Source organism: Xiphias gladius, chromosome 18 (genome assembly GCF_016859285.1).
Source record: "Xiphias gladius isolate SHS-SW01 ecotype Sanya breed wild chromosome 18, ASM1685928v1, whole genome shotgun sequence".
In the NCBI taxonomy this organism is placed as follows: Eukaryota; Metazoa; Chordata; class Actinopteri; order Istiophoriformes; family Xiphiidae; genus Xiphias; species Xiphias gladius.
The window spans coordinates 16,333,793-16,352,326 of record NC_053417.1 but is presented as its reverse complement, the minus strand read 5'-3'; the positions used below and the strand labels follow the sequence as shown (position 1 = coordinate 16,352,326).

At 42.1% G+C, this 18,534-nt stretch overlaps 1 protein-coding gene and 1 pseudogene across 1 annotated transcript; both read left to right on the top strand.

Annotated features, from left to right (window-relative positions):
- Positions 1 to 417: 417 nt before the first annotated feature.
- On the top strand, positions 418 to 3,233 carry LOC120803507 (transcription factor Spi-C). The gene is made up of 6 exons (XM_040152016.1): positions 418 to 498; positions 679 to 707; positions 1,517 to 1,730; positions 1,843 to 1,961; positions 2,173 to 2,329; positions 2,515 to 3,233. The coding sequence occupies exons 2-6, from the start codon at positions 687 to 689 to the stop codon at positions 2,823 to 2,825; spliced, it is 822 nt and encodes a 273-aa protein (XP_040007950.1). The 5' UTR covers positions 418 to 498; positions 679 to 686; the 3' UTR covers positions 2,826 to 3,233.
- A 1,145-nt stretch (positions 3,234 to 4,378) lies between these two features.
- LOC120803290 lies at positions 4,379 to 12,747 on the top strand (annotated as a pseudogene).
- Positions 12,748 to 18,534: the final 5,787 nt, after the last annotated feature.

Below are 18,534 nucleotides of genomic sequence, written 5' to 3'. Positions count from 1 at the left end.
CACACGATTATCTTCCATAGTACTGTGGCTCTGCTGTGGCAAATGATTGATAAGAAACCACGGATACACCACAGGTTGTGATTCCCTGAAAAAAAACACCACAAGATAAAATCATTCACTAAAACTCTAAAACTCTAAGCTCTCTTTTTTACCTAAAACCCTGCTATTGGACATGTGTATTTCTTATTGTCATAATATGAGGAGTTTGAGAAAATAAGAGCTCACAGTAGCTCTTTTTTAAACAATTAAAATAGACTATACTATATTATTAAAAAACAATAGCCAGAAGTACCCTTTATTTTGTAAACCACTCCCACTCTAACAATACTCTTGTGCAAAGGGGCTTGGACAAAAGTTTGCAAAGGCTATATAAGAGACCTGATGTTCAGGTGGAGCATCATACAGGAGAGCATTCACATTTACATGTCTCCACCCGCTACTGCCTGAGGATACTAGCTCACTGTCCCAGACACAGGAGTCCACCTCAAATTTGGCAAGGTACAGCTGTCCTCTTCATTCTGCTCATTCATTCAGGTTCTGACTTTGTTTGTCATATGACTGTCTTCAGCCTCTGGTAAGTTAGAGAAGTATGTGTGACAGCTTCTTTCACTTCTCGGTTCATGCTGTGAATTGTGAGCTTTGATTTTGGTGTCTCATGAGGGTGTTTTCTCTTTACAGATTTAAGTATGTTGGCAGAAATGGAGACAGTGAGTCTGATTTTATTTTTCTGTTAGTTTTTAGTAATTTTTTGTGTTTGTTTTTTCAAGTCAGCCAATGATTGACAAAGAAAAGGGTTTATATTTATAAAACTGGGTATATCAGTAATAGTCTGCTCAAAAAATATTATCTTGTTAAGTGTGGCAGATGTGTGTAGGCTGAGGGTAAAAGGTTATTTGTGAGAATAGCAGCTAAACCACTCAACATTGTCACCTAAATGTTACCTGTGCTGCTGAATGCACACAAACACTTGCATAAATTTGCCAGTCAAACTAAAATACACATGATCACAGTGTTGTTGCCTGGCTCATTTCCAAGACACAAACATTACAACACACAGCGAGGATCAGGTTAAATTTCATACAGTTGACTACAGCATGTAAATGTCATTAGCGTTTGTCTTTTGACAAAACTGTAATGTGGGGAAAAAATAATTAATAATCTTACAAGACTGATCTGTGCTGTTTTTCTATCATGTAGAAAATAGATGATTCATAGACAAGTCGAACTTCATTTAAAATTGATGAATGAGTTCATCCCCCACTCTTCAGAGCTAAATTATTCACTGTACATGTACCAATAGTGCGCCACAACAAAACAACAATGGGTTATCCTGAAAAAAGAACAGCGGGTGTGTGGTCTGATAATAACAACACCTCAGGCTATGACTGACATGAGATAAATGCCGCCCATCATACAAAATGTTCCTGGCTGCCAGCATGGCAGAACAAACATGCCAAAGTCAAAACCAGAGTGTGTATGATTCCTGACAGCTGTTGTCCTGCTCTGTGTCTGTCAGATGGCCTATGTGGCTGAGATCAGGCTGAGTGGAGGTCGGGGGGCCTGGGGCGGAGTGGCTCCCTCCTCCTGCCCTGAGGTGGACCTGGAGGTCATCGAGGAGTACCTGCAGGAGCATTCACTGGAGGTCCAGCCTGCACACACACCTGCATCACCTCCGAGCACCGTGGGGCAACAAACGCACACACATTCCCACCAGGGCACCAGGATCATAGGTTAGTGGGATGATAGCAGTGATGATTATCAAAAGGATGGCGCCAACGATGTAGGTGCTTGTAGATTTCTACATCTTTTATCTGACTGCATCTGTGGCCTGTTTCTCCATAGAGAATAACTGGTCAGGTCAGCATGCATATGAGTGGCACTGTGGCTCTCACACTCCAAACAAGGACTATGGAGAGCCAGCCCTGCATCCAGCCTGGCCCAGTCCCCATGACAACCAATGGGTGAGTAAAAGGACCTCAATCTCTTCATAAAATAAGGCTTAATTACCTCTTTCATAGCTGAATACTACAACACATCACTGGGTGCAACACATTTCAGCATTTTGAGATCGAATTTAGACTATCACGAGAAATTTAATTGGTTTTAATTCATAATTTATGAAGATAGTTACACCTGTGAATTATTGATATGTGTTATATGTTTTTTCCTTAGGACCATATTGCATATTCATATGAGCCACCTGCATACACTGACTCAGACTCCCAGTCCAGTAGCTCCCAGTACCAGGAATACCAAGATTCACCTTCACCACTGTCTGACAGGGGAGGCAGGAATGACAGAGACTCCCTGCCTCTTGCCCCTTTGTCAGGTATGAAAACATACACATGTAACACAAAACTCTCAATAGCCCTGAACTTGAACACATCAACAAACACCAAATATCTATGTATTTACCCAACTGTTGGGGAAAAACAATGCATGCTCACACACATACGCACATGTATGAATCATTGTCACCTCGCATGTGTATTTACATCCCCTTCCTCTCTTCAGCAGGAAAGAGGAAGGAGCGTCTGTTCCAGTTCCTGTTCGAGATGCTGCAGACGCCATCGATGCGAAGTTGCATCTGGTGGGTCCAGTCCTCCTCTGGCACCTTTCAGTTCTCCTCCCAAAACAAGGAGCGCCTGGCGCAGCTGTGGGGCCAGCGAAAGGGGAATCGCAAGACCATGACCTACCAGAAGATGGCACGGGCGCTGAGGAACTACTCCCGCACCGGCGAGATTCAAAAGGTGAAGAGGAAGCTAACCTATCGGTTTGACGAGAAGACACTGATAGGGCTACAAGGAGACGCTAATACAGTGTAGGAAGCATGATGGCGAGTTTACATAAGCAAAGAAATGTAATGAGCACAATGGATATTCAGAGAAAATCGCTGTGGAGGTCCTTTCTGCTGATTTGAATTCTGTCATGTGGAAACAATTGAATACTGAGTATTTGACAAGGCTGAAGATGAAACACTGTCAGTCAGAGCTTTCTAGAGATACAGAACCATACTGGAGTTGGTACATGTGAGGGGCGAACTGGAAATGATGATATTGACTCAAGGATGCAGACTCCAGGCACAGGCAATGTGTGAAAAGTCAGCTGGCATTAAAAATTATGTAAATCGACAAGGTTGTTAGATAATATCTACTTTATAAGTAGAACCTAAGTCCTTCTTATAATAAAGGTTGTGGTTTTCTGTTCTTTTTTTCTGATTCTGTATTGAAGATAATTAGCAGATATAAGATTATTTTATAGATTTCTTAACAAAATTAGGTTGAACGTAATGTGTGTGTTGAAATATCTTTTTTTAAGATGAAATAAATAAGAAAATATTTTCAGAATATCTGATACATTTTGTCTGTCTATATATCTGTTTATTTATCTGTCTATCTATCTGTAAGAACAATGACATACTGTGTAATGCGTATCAGCCAAGCAAATACAGATGTGCTTAGAAACTGAAGCAAGCACACACGCGCACACACACACGCGCACACATACGTACGCATAGCCAAAATTGTATGCAAAGTAAGCATGCCCTGAAAAACCGCCACTAAAAACAGACGTGTTAATCAGTAACATCTAAAAAGTCCCCTCATACACATAGAGCACACACACTGAACACACGAGATGCTGAGTATGGCTTTCTTGTTTGAAATTGCCGAAATAAATTATTTAAATTTTCATAGTCAAATGGGGTCATATACACACAAACACACAAACACATATATATATATATATATATATATATATATATATATATATATATGCTAAAAACAATATATGCTGCTAACACATTCATGCATAAATAACAATAACTGAATTTAATAACACTTATATATATATTATATAGCACTTTTACCTTTGTTTAATTTGATATAGTAAGTTCTGCTAATAATACTTCTGTACTTAGAGTTGTACTGGTAATGCAGTACTTATACATTGTAGTACTACTACTTTAGCTCTGCTACTTTAAAAAAAAAATTATCTTAGTCAGTTATAACGAGCACACTTGTGTGAAAAATGCGACATAGCTCATTCAGACATCCGCTCCTCTGAGGCTACTGAGCCACATTTATCAGTGAAAAAACATTTTCACTCACAGATGAAATACAGATGGTGTCTCCATGGAGTGCGCGCTTGTTGTTGCGTGCACACAGAAGCACGTGCATGTTTGCATATAAAAAGCATCTGCTCAATGCTTTTTCTGGTCATTTGAAGCCAAGAGCTGAAAGCATCAATAGACTATCTCAATCAATAGACTAACAAACTCGGAATTATGTTGGATTTTACTCTGCTGTGGAATTTGTTTTCAAGGAAACCTGCTCAAACTTCATAGCTTCTTTGTCTTCCCTGCTCTCCGTCTTCACCGATGGCTGAATGGAGTTGGTTGGTTTACACAGTACTCGAAGTGCAGATTGCTGTGGCCTGTTGCCTTGGCAATGTGTTGGTGGTGTGTGCAGTGTGTGTTGGTATCCGGGCTTCCCTTCGGGAACCAACTCTCTGCTTCCTGGTTTCTTGGCGGTAGCTGACTTCCTAGTGGGTGTAGCTGCTGTGCCCCTGGCAGTAGTATTGGATGGCTGGGTGAGCCTAACCCCTGCCCTGTGCCTGCTTCTCAGCTGTGTCGTACTGGTGCTGAGGTGGGCCTCTGTGCTGTCACTGCTAGCTATCGCCGTGGACCAATACCTGCGGATACACACACTACTCAGGTGATGTATGCGCTCTGAAACACTGGTTTACATGTATAAGCTAAGTGGGTAATATGCTTCCTAATGATTTGTAGAAATATTCCTCTTCCATTGCTTCTTTCTGTTGTATCCCTTATTCTCAGATACAAAGCCCTGGCCACACAGAGCCGCACATGGTTGGCTGTGTCTGTGTGCTGGATACTTTCCTTACTACTGGGGTTCACCCCTCTGTTTGGCTGGCACAACTACTCCTCTGTAACATCTGATTCCACCAATACATCTTCCTCTTCCTTTACCTCTCCACCACGCACCTTCCTCTCTGTTATTTCCCTCCCCTTTATGGTCTACCTCAAGTTCCTGAGATGCATCCTGGCACCCCTGCTGGTCATGACGCTCCTCTACGTTTGAATCTTTTGGAGCCTGCAGGGCCGTCTAAAGGAGAGCTGTCCTCAAGCCCAGGCCTCTCTGCTCAGGGAGAGGAGGCTGGCCTGCTCTCTGGCTCTGGTTCCCATTTTGTTTGCCAGCTGCTGGATCCCTCTGCACCTGATGAACTGTTTATTGCTGTTTCAAGGTCCTCAAGCTGTCACACAGGGGACAGTCCATACAGGCAGGTGACAGTAGCTTTACTAGTCCTTGCAAAGACTGCAGTTCGTCATTTTGTTGTTTGTTGTTCTGTTGTTCATATTCAGAGATTTGTTTGCATAGTTCTTCCATTGTTCTGATTTATTTTTTTTTACATATGATGTTATCACAGATAACAATACTTACCAGATCTGACAGTGAAAAATCCAATTCTCCAGGTATTCTCCTGTCTCATGCCAAACCAAGCCATCAACCCTGTGCTCTATGCCTACCGCATCCCAAAGATCCAGCAGGCCTACAGTCAAATATGGAGACGATTTCTGTTGAGGCTAAACTGTTCCAATGGGGACAGCAAGTTCAGCGATCAATAACAAGCAACCAAGCCAATCACACAGACACGTGTGGATCAGGACAGAGGACCACACCCTACGAAAGGACCACAGGGTCATTTTTAAGTGAAGTACGTTTGAGGTTTGAGTTCATGGGAGTATCACTGTTTCCAACAACCATTTAAAGCTTTATCACAAAAAAACATCAAGGCTGAGGAAATGCAGGCAGCTTGTGATTGTTTGAATTTGTAAAATCCCAACTTGTAGTGTTTGGTTCGACTGAAACCCTGCATATTCCCGTCCGCCATGGCATTTGGCTGCCTACCCCTGATCTGCAAACTTTATTCCAGTCAAAACTATCTCCTGTGTCTCCACTAGAGGGTACTCTGCACTAACAAACTCAACAGCTGCTGTTGTACACAAACCATGAAACCACCAGAACGCAGTATATGACAAACACACAATTTCAAGACCCAGTTCACTGATTTTTGAACAACTGTTTTGAGGCAAGTATAACTTTATTGAGATGTACATATATTTAAGCAAGTCATGTGACAGGTTCAATCAATTCAACACTAATCCTTTGCAGCACATATGTACCTGATCATTTTTACGATATCGAAAAATAAATGTGATACTCAGCCATGAGAGTATGTTGAACATTGATGAGTGTTCAGTGAGCTCCTCAGGGAAGGCAATAGACTGTATAGTTATCACCTGAGCAGGGTGTAATCCCACCCACCAAACTATACAACCTACTACCTCACCCTGACAGAGCCCAGAGCAAGCACAACACACGTTCACCTGCTAGGGAACACAACACCTAATTTACCTGCTCTAGCAAAAAAAAACCCCAATGCTTGTCACATTATTGCATAATTTCATTTGCTGCACGCGTATGTTTTGATTGGACGGCATGATTGCTCATCTGGAGATGACAGTCGGCGACTGGCTGACTCAGCTGTCTCCTTGGGAAAGACAGTAGATTGTATAGTTATCTCAAAAAGAGGTTACACAACCCCACAACTATTCAATCTACTACCTCAGCCCCAAGGACAGCATCCATGTTGCCTCAGCAGCAAAGATCCTCAAAGGTAAAACTCCTGCAATGGCACAAAGAAAAAGAGACAGAGAGGGTTATCTTAATTAACTAGTCTTTTCTGTAAAATACATGCAAGATAAAACGGGATAGGATTGTCACTTTAGAAGTGGATATTTATTTAACATTTTTGACTGATGTGTTCAAATTCAATCCCTGCAGAAAGAAGTGTAATCGTATTTTGAGTTTTATCTCTGTGTCTGATTCTTTGTTTTCGCTTAAATCGGCTCCTGGAAATGAATCAAAATCCCGACTTATGGCAAAAACTGCTCGTGCTTCATGACAACAAGTCTTCACCAGCCAAGATTTGGTGAAATGTTTATCACTTCTTCCCAAAGGAGGACCCTCTAAGATTTTGCATATTGGCACATCCTCACCGATCAACCAAGCTTTTTTTTGTTGCAGAGCAGAATGTCTTTAAGAAATCCGTTCCAATAACATAAATCAAAGACAAATAATTTAACAGTAAGCAGACAACGGAAAGTGAGAGCACTAATGTGTGAAAGCCCACCAAACAACTCACTGGCTTCCTTAGACTCTGGCATGTGATCGAAAGAGAAAAAAAAAAGAACTGCTCGACTCTGTGCCAGGAATTCGTTTCCGTTTTTGCCAAAAACTGAGCTCATTCCAGTGGGCTATCCCTGTGTAGGCTGGCTGCTGCTTCTCAGACGGAGGTACACGCACAGATGCCTGCAAATATGGCTTCCACCAGCTGCCTCTGATTGAATACAAGGCTGGGATTCTGCCCCCCAAAACACAACAAGGAAACACAAAATGGCGTCTCGCGCATCGGCCATTTTAGGTCTGCTTAAAAACACTATGAGGTCTAACTTTCAGGTTTTTTCCTGAGGCTGCTGTCTCACGATGAAGAAAGAGCCGCTGTTCTATCAAGAGTGATGGAGAATCAATCTTGTGCCGAGCAGTGAGACGCAGCCGACAGACCCAGACGACACACTCTATCACGGGTACTGAGTGAGACTCTAACATTTCTTATCAGACAGCCGGAAAGTTCACAAAGAAAAAGCATTATCAAATACAGCATGTCCATGTTTCTGTTATTTTCCTTGCGCCATTAACAGTTCAGTTTTGGTTCAAACAAAAAAATCCATAACTATGGCACTCTCACTGAACGAGTAGATTGTATTTTTGGTCTCTTGCTTTCATTATGAAAGATGTTGCTTATCCTCAGGTCGTTATACTCTTCTGGGATAAAGGTTGGGATGGGCCAGCAGGTTAACATGGCAGCAACTGAAGGGTTAATGACTGCCAGACTAAATGCCAGACCTAGGCCTCAGATAGACAGAGAAGGGCTAAGGAGGTACACTGCTTGCATAAATTAGCATACAGCCACAACCCCTGAGACTTGGTCCAGACCAGCCCATAGTTAGCATGCAGTAGACCCTGCTAGTCTGATTACAGAAGACCAGACAGACAGAAGGGGGTGGGGGTGCGTTGGCATGATGCCCAACTCTGCCACCATGCCAGTGGCAGATCTACAAGCTCTGTTTGGTCGCCAAGAAACATCCCCTGACTGGAGCTGTATTTGGAGGACGAGAGGAACAGACTAATAATGATATGACATGGTGCATTGGGGGAAATGGGTCAAATTAATGAAGATTTAACAGGACATCTGAGCATGGCCCCGAATGAAAAAAAGATTTAAACATTAAATACTTATGGGGAATTCTCTGCCTCTGGGTTAATTGCAAAAATTGCTGTCCCATTGCCTGCACAACTCCCGACTGTTTTGGAAGCACTGAAACCAGACTCTGTAGGTCATGTGAGCCCTACTGGGCACTGTTGTCTGTGATCGTGGACTTTGTCTATGGCACATAAAAGGAGCACGCATGGCTCTGCCGGGGCAAATCATTGTCTCTGTCAACAGCTTCAAAATAAATGTGCCTCAAGTCTGTGGGGCATCTGAGAGGATCTTAAAGAAAAGACAAGAAAAGGCAGAAATTTTGCCTACTGAGTTAATCTCATCTGCCTATCAGACAGTCTGTCTGTGCATCTGTCACAGCAGAATTATGGCAAAATGGTCGTAAATTCACATTAGCAGTATTCTACGTAAGCCAAGAAATATGGACCTTGTCCTCTCTTGCCCTCAGATAATGCCGCTCTGCTGTGACCAACCAGGATATGTTTTTCTGGAGACAATTTCCTGCTTGAGTATGTTAATCTTTCTCTGGGTGACAGTTACATATGTTTCTTTTGGGTTTTCCAAAACCTCTTGTCAGTGATAGCACTGGGAATTTTATATTTTTGAATAGTTTTCAAACAGATGTTTTACACTTAACCTGTTGTGTCTATTAAGCGATACTTGATTCTGTCACAAACATGCAATATCAAATATTTGTTTTAAAAAAAATCATTTTTATATTACTGCCACAACTACAAAAGAGGAAGGCCTTTTAAGGAAATTTAAAAGGAAACACTTACAAAATAATAAAGACAAGTCATTATGATCAAACTATCTACTAATTCTGCTCTTTTGTAGAATAAGTTGAAAGAATAAAATCAAAATGGCTGCTAAACAGAATTACCAGTGTTTATTATGCAGGCTTTACAAACTTCCAACATCGACCTAAATCTGTACTTTCAAAACACACGAAAAGATTAAACTGGTCTCTACTGCCCCATCTTTAACAAATAAAAAGCCATGCGAAAATTAATTTGAAAAATATTGTGGAAACAATAGGCCCTAGCTTCCTCTCCTCCACTGTGAAAGGATGCAGGATTCATCGGATTTACTCCTCACCCAACGCAAACGACGTAAACAAACAAATTAATTAGCAAATCCCCAAACACACACAGCACACTCAGATGCCAACAAAACTCCTCAGAATTGGAGCAGATTTTCACAGGAAGCAGAGGCAGGGAAATACCTATTGGATTGCCTGGTCCCTTGGTCCGCGAGACAGGATGAATGCTTGGCACAGACAACGGTGGGGGCACCAGACGATTGGTACAGGTTCTTGTGTGTTTCTCTCTCTCTCTCTTTCTCTCTCTCTCTCTGAGCTTTGTGCCAAGAATGGGCAGTGTCTGTGTGCCAGGCAGAATTTCAATGAGGGAGGAAGGAGGTGGCGATGGTGGGCAAAGAGGAGGAACGGTGGGGGAGCTGGAGTTGGCAGAGGAAGTATGCCACACAATAAATGGCAGGATGAAGAATTCCCACAGTTAAAAATATACAAACGGATGTCTTGTCTTACTTGTGGCCAGTTTTACTCGAGAGAAAAATACAAATACAAGAAACAGGGCTGATCCTCAATAGAGCGCTATGGTTATTTTATGGTTCCTGCTTTTTCACCTTCCCCTCTCCCTAAGGAATGCCTGGTTCCTACATTAAAGGACGAAGGACAGGAGCACTGAGCCTTCTCCGTGCCCACTTGGCATGGTGCCCACACTGATGTTCTGTATATCCTCATTAACCAGACACAAACACACAGGGCTCATGCTCGCATGTATACTGAAGTACGCTGCCATATGCATCTACTTACGCACAACCACACACTGGTAGACACAACACAGCACAGTTGCTTGACTTGTGAACATGAAAAAGCTCAGCCTATCTTATCCTGATTTACTAAGTGGTAATTAAATGAAAATACTTCCGGTCCTTTGCCATCAACTTCTCTATGTTGTGAGATAGAAGGCTGCACAGACAAATGTTGAACTCACAGGCATAAGAGCTAGGTAAACATGCCAGGAAACGTGTTTGATGAAACGACAGTATGACCCAGATAAGGCAGGAGTATAAGGGAGCCATTGTGTTGACTATCGCAATGTCCAACAATCATTTCAGACATAAATACATACACAGAGAAGTGGAGCAGAATTGAATAATCAGTATTAAAAATCCAATTTTAGATTTACACTTAATCAGCTCAGGTTAGTTTGTTGTGACATTAACAATGTATTTGATGTATATAAATTGGTTTCTTCAGTTATTACCTCATAAATGAAAAAAGAGGATAATCATTGACCATAACTGGTGTATTAGTTATACACTCCGACTACCCAGATGGCCAGTGACCTGAATGAAGAAAATATACATCAAAGGTTTCTTTCCTCCTCTTCATTTGCTCTCTCTGTCCCCTCTCCTCTTTTCTACTTGTCTATGGTTTTGCTAATGTGCTGATGAGATGTGTGGTTACCATGGTTTCAAACGTTTCTTATAGCTCAGATGCCTGGCCTGGCATGTTGCCACACGCTGCCACACGCCCACATGTTACAGCATTGACTAATGCTACACAGAGCACGCCACACACACACACACACACACACAAGCACATCCACACACACTTTTACAGCATATGGACACAAATACGTGGAAAGGTGTTTCCTTTCAAAGAGGGTGCGCGTGAATATTTGTGTGCATGTATACAAAGAGTATGTATGCAAGAGTGCAAAGTGGTATATGTCGCGGTGAAACAGCTGCAGCTTCCTGCATGAGAAGAGAAACTTCCTGTTGCCTCGCTGCAAACCGCGGCCGGTCAGCCAAGATATCAACCAATCAGCTATGTTGAGGCTGAATGCAGGAAGTTAGCCTGACTGCCTCTAGGAGAAAAACTCAGAAACATTATGAGGCAACACGATAAGTTCATCTGAGGATAAGAGAGGGGCGGGGAAAGAGCTCTCCCACTCCTGCCTCTCTTTCTGTCTCTGTAACCCTTGTTCTCTCTATTTTTCTCCAGCTTCTTTCTCAATATTTTCCTCTCATCACTGTCACATGTCAATGTACTTAAAAAGAGGTTCCTTTGGTTCTTTTTTCTGAATTAATTCATTGCTTAATGCCAAAGCTGAGTGATTTGAAATGACAGTGGCTGATCCAGACGAATTGGGTGTAGTTTACACACAAAATTGTGAGGGGTATGTTGAAAGGGTCTGCCCATATTCACTGTTTCTTAAACACGTGGCACGACGGCGCCATCTTACCACCAACCCCTATTTAGAACAAGATACAGTGCTGACAATAAGCAGTCCAGTTAGATTACTAATAGTACATAAAATATGCAGATATTTTAATATAATTCAATCAGTATTAAATTAACCTTCTAAAAATAGGTTGAATGATCGAATCGGTTGTCGGTTAATTTCCATACTCTGTTTTGTTAAATTCGGAAAGCGCAACATCGATATTTTGCTTTTGTTTTATGGCATTCTGGCCTCTGACATTAGGCTGTAGTCGAAATATACAATGTAATATGGATAACGTGATAAGCTAAGCTAAGATACACATCAATCAGATAAATGTTACTGTTTACGTTTACATTTTTTTTTCTTTTTCGACGCAAAATCAGACTATTGATAAAAAATCGACCGCTTTTCTGATAAAAACGTGAATGAACTACTGAAGAACACCAACATTAAACCACATTTTTTGCTTAACAATCTGCCCTTTTCTCTACAGCGTTGTCTGTTTGTTTTTCCTAACTCAGTGCGTCCTCCTGAATGGTTCGGTATCGTATACAGTAGTCTATGATGCAGTGTGTCAAGACAAACATTACAGTTGCCACCTTTTACAAACTGTCACGCCTCTAGATCACAGAAAGATAAAACTCACGCACGAACATAAATGATCCTGTGAAACAACTTCCAGATATTTGAGTTCTCATGGCGGCAGAAAGTGCAAACAGTGTGTGAAGGGAATGAGAAACACAGTAAATATTGCCCTCGTGTTACCTATCACAACAGCTCTGGATGATAGGCGACCTGCCAAGCACCTCACTTGTCCTTTGGATGCAACTTTTCAACATTGGTCAGCAGCTAAACTTATACTGACCTGAACGCAACAACAGCTCTCTGGCTCGGTCGACACTCTGAGGTCAGAAAGTAGCGGAGAAGGCCTGTCCTTCCTCCTGCCAGTCTACAAAGAGACACCTGTTCAGTACGGAAAGCCACAGAAAGACTGTTTACCACCCTGTCAGTGCGTGCTGTCCTAGAGCAGATAGGGGAGAGGAAGAGGAGGACAGGGAAAGACAGGAATACACAAATGAAGGAGGAGAAAGAGGATGGTGAGCAGGGAGTCCAGGAGTCCCTCTGAGCTTTAGAAAAGTTTCTCCTGTTATGTCCATCGAGCCAAAATGGCGGTGAGCGGAGTGCGGCGTGGCAACCGACGACGATAGACACGTTTACAGGAGGACGACCATGATGAAGGACAGAGAAGAGGGCGAGAGGGACTAGAGGAGAAAGATTATAGGGCAGCGAAAAAGATGGGAAGAGGTGTCGCAGGATAAAAAAGAAAAATACCTGGAGCCTGTATGTGAGCAGCGGGCTGGGCCGAAGGACTGGAGGAGAAGAGGGCCGTGATGGCGGGAAGAAGGGAAAAGAGAGGAGCAGAGCACACCCTCTGAGAGCTACACCCCCTTCCCACAATCCCCTCCTACTGGCGTGAGTGCGTCTGTCCGTACACAGGGTGACAGAGGGACGTCTGCTCACACACAGCTCTATATTACTCACACACACACACACACACACACACACACACAAAAAACACACACAAGCCACAGTATCAAACACACTATGCATGAGAAAAAGAGAAGAGCTCTAAAACAGAGTTACAATAGACTCACAGGACATCCAGTTGTGTATGATCAAAACGGAGACAAGCACGCGAACACACAGACACAGGACAGTTCAAAACACAAACATACACATAATCAATTCGCCAGCCTTTGGATCGCCCTCTGCTCTGCCCTGTGCTGTGTTTGCCTCGGTCCGCCTGCCCACTTTGGCACTGCTGCCAAGAGGGAAGGAGAGAAAAAGGAGGGGGGGGGGGGTTGTAGAGACACAGAAAGAGGAAGGGAGGGACATGCTGTAGCAAGAGAGGGGGAAGAGAAAGAGGAGGAGTCAGAAAAAAGAGTTAAGAAAGACAGTGAGACACAGGAAGACAAGAAAAAGAAAGAGAAGAAGCATGAACTGTGCAGAAACGATGACACAAAGCAGTGGGACAGCAGCTGGGAGCACTGAGAATTTGTAGGCCTATGTTAAACATAACATGTAACATCCAAAATACAGCTCTCGCCTTGCACTGCCACTGTACATACTATCCTGCAGCAGCAGACAGATGGCGAGAGAGATAAGCAGATCCTGACACTTCTGCCATATTGTTCCATCTCACCATATTTCTACAATCAATAGATCAAAAAAGCCCAAGCTAGCTCGAGACTCAAACTCTAAGCTGTTGGACTCGTCAAGTCCTCTCGCCCGAAAGAGGAGACCTGGGACACTTGACGTCTTTCTTGACATCTTTATTCTGCCTGCTTTTCTCCACATCTTCCTCAGTCCTTCCCTAAATTCGTCCTCTCCCTCCATCGGGGATAATATCACCCCTCCTCAGTGGGAGGGGTTTGAGGGAATTCAGCTAAATGAATCAATGAGCGAGGAGGGTGGATATTTCAGAGAATGTCTTTTTTTTTTTTTTCTTTCATACATTGGCATCTTTCCCAGGTCTCCCCTTTGATTTCTCACACAAGCAAGAGAATTGAACACCAGCAGATTTTGGATCAGTGAGCTGTCGCTTCTAGATTACCTCAATCAATAGGAGAGAAAACATAAATCCATCTGTTCATAAATGGCCGACATACTCTATAGTCTGGTTGTGGACCAATCACTGGTGTTTGAGCGGGTATCCCAAACTGAGCCAACCAATGAGAGCTCACATCTGAGCTGATGTCATTTTTGAAAATGTTGAGTGTAATTCTAAAAGGCAGGAATACTTCTTACTATTAAATTGCAAACAAATACTGCTTCTCTTCTTTTAAAAGTCACATCAATTACTTGAAGAAAAAAACAATCCTTGTTCTGTCTTTGGCAAGTGAAACAGTTAATTCTTCGTTGCAGCTGCTGTAATACCTGAGTTATTGAGTCCTCAAACCCAACAAACACACACTCTCTCTCACACACACACACACACACACACACACACACACACACACACACACACAGGAACACACACATTGGGAGGGTGTTCCCAGTCCCCAAACACTCACCGCCGAGACAAAACAGACCACAATAGTCCAGCTTGCCTGCCTAAACTCCACATGAGCCTTTTCTCGAAGATAGGACAATGGACACACACACACACTCACACAAACACACACATACAAACACATTCATACTGTACACAGGCACACACACAGACACACATGTGGTGCAAACAGTCCGGTTCTTCCATGGAGGCTCAGATTCAGCCAGCAGGTTGGACAGCCCCTCAACCTGACGTCACGTCTCCTTTGTTGTTTATGAATTTATTTCTCTCCTCAGCTGAACTCTCTGAACCCAAAGCCCCCCCCCACAAAACCTCTTTCCTCCCCTCCCGTCCTGTCCTCCAGCCCCACACTTACCCCCTGCCAACGAAGGCGGGCAAATACAGTATGGCTTTAACAAGGAATAAGAAAAGAAAGAGAGACAAGCAGACACAGAGAGGAGAGAGACAGGGAGAGGGAGAGAACGAAGCTCAGATGTCTATCTCACTTTTTCTTTTCCTCCTTTTCTTCTTCGATCATTCCCTGTGTCTCTTCCTGCTTGGCTTGTAAAAGTTTCAGCTGCATGGTGGGGCCGGCCCCTTTTGGCAGCCGTCCAACTCTTGACTCTCCTGTCCCCTTGCAAGAGAGAGAAGGAGGGGAGGACAAATATAGTCACAGCTAGACTGTTCTGTACAGTTGTGGAAGCTCTGAATGCACAGTGACCATTTTTATTTCACATCACCCCACACAGGAAGAGAGCCGTTTTGTCGCATTCCTCCAGCATGTATGATGAGTTTTCAACGGAGCAACATGCAGTGGCTAATGTGTAAAATACAAGCTAATCATTGCCCGGGACATCCTGCAGAGTTTCAAAAGGCTGTACCACAGTTGTGTTGTTAGTCTGCCTTTAACTGAGTGTCACAGCTGAATCTGATAACAGTGTGTTTTACTGCTCACACCCAGTTCACACAGGGATACACTGACTTTGTCGTTTCTCCTGGTATCAATAACAGGAGCAGGTCGGTTGCATGTATGCACAGACATATTTACACATGCACACTTGAACTTTTAAAATGGCAAATATTTAAATTAATTAATTAATGGGCCTTGTTTCAGTGCGTAGGTGCGCACACACATGCACACACAGACGGAAAGAGAAGATAAGACCTACTCACCTAACTTGGTGCACAGTTAGTTAAAGTAATTCTGTAATGGTGAGGCAGTTACTAAGAAACAGTATCCTAATCATAACTATGCTCTGTAAATTAGACTAATTACAGGACTAGCATTAATGTCTAGGTGAATAAATAACTGACTAGGCTTTATCTGTCGGTGACTTTTTACTTATCCATGAAGTAACATGGAACAACGAGCATCTCCATTCTTTTAAGCACCATAACACTATTCTGCCATAATTGTTAAAGGCAGTCAGCTAATATGCAGATTTATACATAATATATTTTCAGTCCAATAAAGCTTATAAACTAAAATACTGCAAAGGCATTGCTCATACATTGTGTGCATTTTCAGTAGTTCCATAGCTACCTAAATCTGATTTATAATGTCCATAATGAAAGCATATTTACATATAGCAGTGGTGCTGTTTGTGGCTCATCCTGAGGTGAGGTCCCTCTTCATACTTTAAATAATATAGAATAAAAAAAAAATTAAAAAAATTCTGAAGTAATTATTGGGGGCCACAAATAGAAATGTATTAAATTTTGTGGGCTTTGCGCAAATTCAGCTTAGGTCTTGTGTGAAACATTTAATAAAGAAGAATATTTCACTTATGTACTCAATTATTTCTTTAGCGGATCAAGCAATACAGTAGGTCATGAAGGGTTAATTCACATGCAAGAAGACCAGTATAACTTGTTTTCTGCTGTGGCTCAGGACAAGAATAGCCTACTGATCCTTCCTCAGATGTATTGTATAAGATTAAATTATTGAGGCTGAATGATTTTGGAGTCCTGACACATGGCAGCCAGACCCAAAACATCTTCTATACATGATTGTGGACACTTTCCTAGTAGCTAATGGTACTAGCTAATAGCTAAGAGCTTGCCCAAATTGAAGGATCTTACCAGATGTTTACCGACTTGAAAAAAAAAAAAAAAAGTTTTTTTGGGAAAAACTTTCGAAAATGCAAAACTCTAAAGTAAACCATCCAATTATGCAAAACAAACTTTTCCAATCCTTTCATTAGAGGCAAGGTGTCAGCTGACCTTGCTGGGATGTTTTTGTGCTGCTCCGTGTGTCTGTATTACAAATTTGTTGAGGTCTGTGTAAGTGACGACCGAATCAATGTAGGCCCACGACTCCTGTCAGCGTTAGACGGTAAGTGCAAGTTTTCCGCATTAGCTGTTTAAGGACAGCGACGAAGCAGCACAGTTTTCACTGTAGAAAGATGAGGCGCCCCATCTAGCGGCAAACCTATGCAAATGCAGTTTCTGGGACACTTCTGCACATACTGTTATTTTATTCCCCTTCATTTTCTTTAAAGAGTGCGAATGACTTTTATATTAGAAAACTTGCATATTTTTGCTGTAATCTACAGAACTATCTCCCACTGAGAATGGTATCTCCCCAGCAGGTATATGTAGCAACATTTGACATTCTCTCTGTATATGTGATTCTCAGTTCTGTTGTATGTATATTGTTGATACCACTTTCTAATAAAGCACAGTTTATAAAGGTTTTATAAACTGTAATTAATGGCTTTATTAATGGTTAATAAATTATTTACTGAGGTTTTATAGATCAGTTATAAGCCATTAATAAGAACAAATTTGGGGTTGCCGGTTTGTTAAAAAAAAAAAAATCCTCAAGTACATTCATTTTTAATTAATTAAAGAGACCCCACCAATGGACTGACATTGACACCTATCTTCTGGAAAAGGGCTGCAGGAGATCTGGACCAAAATCAATTTATAAACTGCTTAATAACATACAGTAGGTAATAAAGACATAGGAGACGAGTCAAGTAAAGAGTAGGGGGGAGGAAGAAAGAAGAGGCCAAAACTCCACAGTAACACTCGCAGTATAAAGGACAACTTTACCGTGAGACTACATTATACAACAGACTACACACTACAAAGAACATTTAGATAAGATAGGTATGAAAAAAAACATTTTAAAACAGGTTGAAACATATATAAAAGACAACCAATCAGCCAGTGGGGAATCCCCCCAAAAAAGGAAGAAAGAGAGATAACACACGTTTTAGTAAGTTATCAGGAGGTACAGGGCTAAGATTAGATAGTTAGATATTCTTTTTTGCTATGCAGATGAGTGCAACTTCGAACATGTGTGTTTTGTAGGGCTTTGGACAGTCATGATTCCACTGTATTATAGCAATGTTACTCAATGTATCCTGGTCATTGTTACTCAATGATCAAACCGTCTGATATCAAGTAAACCCTCTTGCCTACGATACAAAGTCAGGCAAAAGTGATGACAACAACACAGAAGTGGGAAAGAAAGAGAAGAATGAAGAAGGAAGGGAGCTCTGGATTGACCATTCAATTTCTTCTTCTTTTTTCCAGTACGAACAGCCGCCTAGCCACTCTGGAGACTTAAAGTCATAATCCCAAAGAGTCTGCCCTCCAGCCAGCCCCTGAGTGAGTCAGACAGAGCTGGAAAGTATTGAGGGATAGGAGAGATAGATTGAGGCTTGTTCCCTATTTATCCTCTGAAGCTAACTTTAACAGGGCAATGATAGAAAGGAGAGAGGGCACCTCTTTAAAATCCATGCCAATGCCAAGATGCATGGTAGCCATTATTATTTCTCCATATCCACCCTAAAGTGTTTCTAAAACCTCACTGGAGAAGTACAAGAACTGTGTATAGGCAGGTTGAGATAT